The 3564-nt window shown below is 43.8% G+C and overlaps 1 protein-coding gene across 1 annotated transcript; it reads left to right on the forward strand.

Annotated features, from left to right (window-relative positions):
• Window positions 1–680: 680 nt before the first annotated feature.
• On the forward strand, window positions 681–3160 carry LOC117036461 (60S ribosomal protein L7-like 1). Its single transcript, XM_033131404.1, has 2 exons — window positions 681–1454; window positions 1506–3160. The coding sequence occupies exon 1, from the start codon at window positions 681–683 to the stop codon at window positions 1446–1448; it is 768 nt and encodes a 255-aa protein (XP_032987295.1). The 3' UTR covers window positions 1449–1454; window positions 1506–3160.
• The last annotated feature ends 404 nt before the right edge of the window (window positions 3161–3564 follow it).

Below are 3564 nucleotides of genomic sequence, written 5' to 3' on the forward strand. Positions count from 1 at the left end.
CCAGTTTTAGGCCTTCCATGGAAACAACACACACTTTCAAAACAAGAAGGGGTCACAGATACTTTCTAGTCCAAGCTCCATCATTTACCAATGAGACAGAGGCCCAGAGAGAGAAGTGACTCTGCAAAGTCACACCATCCATAGCACCAAATATGGCCACACCCTGGTCTTCTCACTATAGGTCCATGTCCCTTCCCTCTTTACTCAGCAACTTCCTTAGCTTATCAGTGAGATGCTTGGAGAGAACAGTCCAGTTACTCCAGGCTTTTGCCACAACGGAACTTGTCAGGATACATATAATGTATCTGCTTACTTCCTTTTCTTCCCTCCAAATGAAGAGGGAAATATATCTCAGCTGCTATCAGTCATCATCAAAATTGCCCTGTTTCTGTGTTGGTGAGGAAGTGGAGAAATTAGAACCCTGTGCCCAGTTGATAGGCATGTAAAATGGTGTAGTTATTATGGAAAACAGTATGGTGGTCTCCCAAAATTAAAAATAGAATTACCATATGGTTTGGCAATTCTATTTCTGGGTTTATACCCAGAAGTTTTGAAAGGAGGGACCCAAACAGATATTTATACACCCATGTTCATAGAAGTATTATTCACAAAAGTCAAATAGCGGAATCAATCCAAATGTCCATTGATGTATGAATGGATAAATAAAATGTGGTATATGGATGAGCAGTAGCCGCAGCATTGTAAAGATGGCGGAGGAAGAGCAAAGAAAAAAGATCCCTTTGGTTCCAGAAAATCTCCTGAAAAAGAGGAAAGCTTATCAAGCCCTCAAAGCTACCCAGGCAAAGCAGGCACTTTTGGAAAAGAAGCAGAGGAAAGGAAAAGAGTTCAAGTTTAAGCGACTGGAATGGTTTCTACACGATGCCTGGCGGCAACAACGTGACAAAGTGCGCCTCAGACGACTAGAAGTGAAACCTCATGGTTTGGAAGTGCCAGATGAACATTCCTTGGCCTTTGTTGTACGCATCCAAAGGATTAATGGGGTGAGTTTAACGGTGCAGAGGACCATTGCAAGGCTTCGCCTGAAGAAGATTTTCAGTGGTGTTTTTTTCCAAGTGACCCCCAAAACCATAAAAACACTGTGTGTAGTGGAACCTTATGTGACCTGGGGATTTCCAAATCTGAAGTCTGTCCGGGAACTCATCTTGAAACGTGGACAAGCCAAGGTCAAGAATAAAATCATCCCTTTGACAGACAACACAGTGATTGAGGAGCACCTGGGGAAGTTTGGTGTCATTTGCTTGGAAGACCTCATTCATGAAATTGCCTTCCCGAGGAAGAATTTCCAGGTGATCTCAGGGTTCTTGTGCCCTTTCCATCTCTCCGTGGCCCGTCATGCTACCAAGAATAGAGTGGGCTTCCTCAAGGAAGTAGGCTCACCTGGCTATCGAGGTGAACGCATCAATCAGCTCATCCGACAGCTGAACTAAACCCAGGTGCCAAGTGACAGTGAATTTGTATGATGAAATTCTTTTTCTGCCTCCCAGAATATCTGAAAGCACAATGCATTGGAAGCACGTGTTTGCTTTTTGGAATTATTATCCAGTATCTTCAAAGGAGACTATTTGCTGCTGTATCTTCAGAAACTGGAGGGGAAGAGTCAGGGCAAAGATGGCAATACTCCTAGCAGGCACATCTCATCATAACCCAATTCCAAAGGAAAAGTCCCCGTGTTTTCCACATTGGCGGCTGCTGCTGCCACCTCTGAAATCAGCGAGGGATTCGTGCCATGGAGGGGTCCTGTTCCGTCACATCTTCTATCCAGGGGTTTAATGTTGGTGGATGAATACCCAGGCACGAATACAAGATGGCAGTATTCGTGCCAAGCAGGGGCACACTTGACCCTGGGGTTCCTAAGGCCTTGTTTTGGAAAGAACTTGTAATACAGTTCAAAGAGCACAAAAACGGTGCTTAGTTGTCTCTGCTGTGAGTCTGTGTTCTAACTTTCCAGTGACAGCTTTGCAAGCTCTCAGGCTGGGCTGGCTCTCAGACTGTCTGGTGGCTTCCTTAACCTAGCCTGCACTGGGCTTAGTCCTTTACTCGAGCTCAGGATTTTAACCCATTGGATCTGTGAGAAGGGAAGGACCCTTTCCCGAGGAAAACATGCACATACTCAGATTTTTGCTTGGAATTTCAGCGTGTTCAGACTTCTCTCAGGGACCTGTGCGCCTTCTGGGAGGAAGTCCTGCACTATCAGGATGGGTTCCCAGCCCGGACTTGCTAGTCTGGTTCCGTGTCCTGTGGAAGACCACGGCACCGCGAGCTTTTTACCTTCAAACCAGTGGGTGTTTCCTATGCAAGGACACAGTGGTAGAGTGTGAGCCCCTGTGCATCTGTAACTCAGGGAAATGCCCTCCATTTATTTCTGCTGGGCTTCAGGGTGGCATTTTCTGGTTTCCCCGATGATGAGTCCTCTACGTAAAATACCCAAATTAGGCAAAAGTAGACTGTTTTCTTGCTCTGGTAGGGATGAAATTAGCACTGTTTGTTTAGAGCCTTTCTTGCATATTCTAGACTCAGCTCCTCCAGAAGGGTTGCGCTCTATCTTGCTGGTAATGATGTCATAGACCAACACTCGGGCTCCTGGGGACGTTAGACCCGAAAAGAGTCCAGTCCAGCTTGTGTTTATCACCAGTGTCCACCCCTAGGTGGGTCTTCCCTAGGTTCCTATCAGTTGCCTGAACCTGCCATATAAACAGTAGGGGAGGGTGTGGCAGGCCCAGCTTAAGACTTGAAAACGTGTTTAGCCATTGTGTGCCCCGGTCCCTGAAGATCATCTTTGCTGTGCATTTGGCTCATGGGGCCCCCAGACATAGCTGTGAGATTGAGTTAGTGGTATGACAGTTCCTTAAAATGGGCCAGGTGAGGAGGTAACTAATTAGGTTGGTTGGCTCAAAAGTTAACCTGTCAGGAATACGTGTTACTCGAAAGCGTGAAATCAGATTCAAGTGATGTGTCAAAAAAGTCATGGGAAAAGAGCAGTCGTGTGGACGCCCAGGGTTTATATCCCTGATCTATCTTATACTAAATATGGGGGTGTTTCTACTTTTGCTTATAAAGTAGGGCTAATAATGGTAGCCTGTTGGTCTCACATGAGTATTAAAAGGATTAAGCAAAATAAATTTTTAAATTGGAATTCTCTATAAATAAATAGAGGTTATAAAAATTTTTAAAAAATGTGGTATATGCATATAATGGAATATTATTCCACCATGATAAGGAAATTCTGACACATGCCACAGCATGGATGAATCTTAAAGACATGATAAGTGAAATAACTTAATCACAAAAGGATACATATTATATGATTCCATTCATATGAGATTCCCAGAGCAATCAAATTCATTACAGACAGAAAGTAAAATGGTGGTTACTAGGGGAAGGGGTAGGGGAGAATAGGGATTATTATTTAATGAATATAATGTTTCAGTTTTGCTAGCTGAAAATATTCCGTGGATGGTTGGTGATGATGGTTGCATAACAATGTGAATATACTGAATGCCACTGAACTATACACTTAAAAATGATTAAAATGGTAAATATTAT

This window comes from Rhinolophus ferrumequinum, chromosome 16 (genome assembly GCF_004115265.2).
Source record: "Rhinolophus ferrumequinum isolate MPI-CBG mRhiFer1 chromosome 16, mRhiFer1_v1.p, whole genome shotgun sequence".
Lineage (NCBI taxonomy): Eukaryota > Metazoa > Chordata > Mammalia > Chiroptera > Rhinolophidae > Rhinolophus > Rhinolophus ferrumequinum.

Coding starts and splice junctions, on each gene's coding strand:
- LOC117036461 (XM_033131404.1), top strand. CDS start 681: ATGAGCAGTAGCCGCAGCATTGTAAAGATGGCGGAGGAAGAGCAAAGA.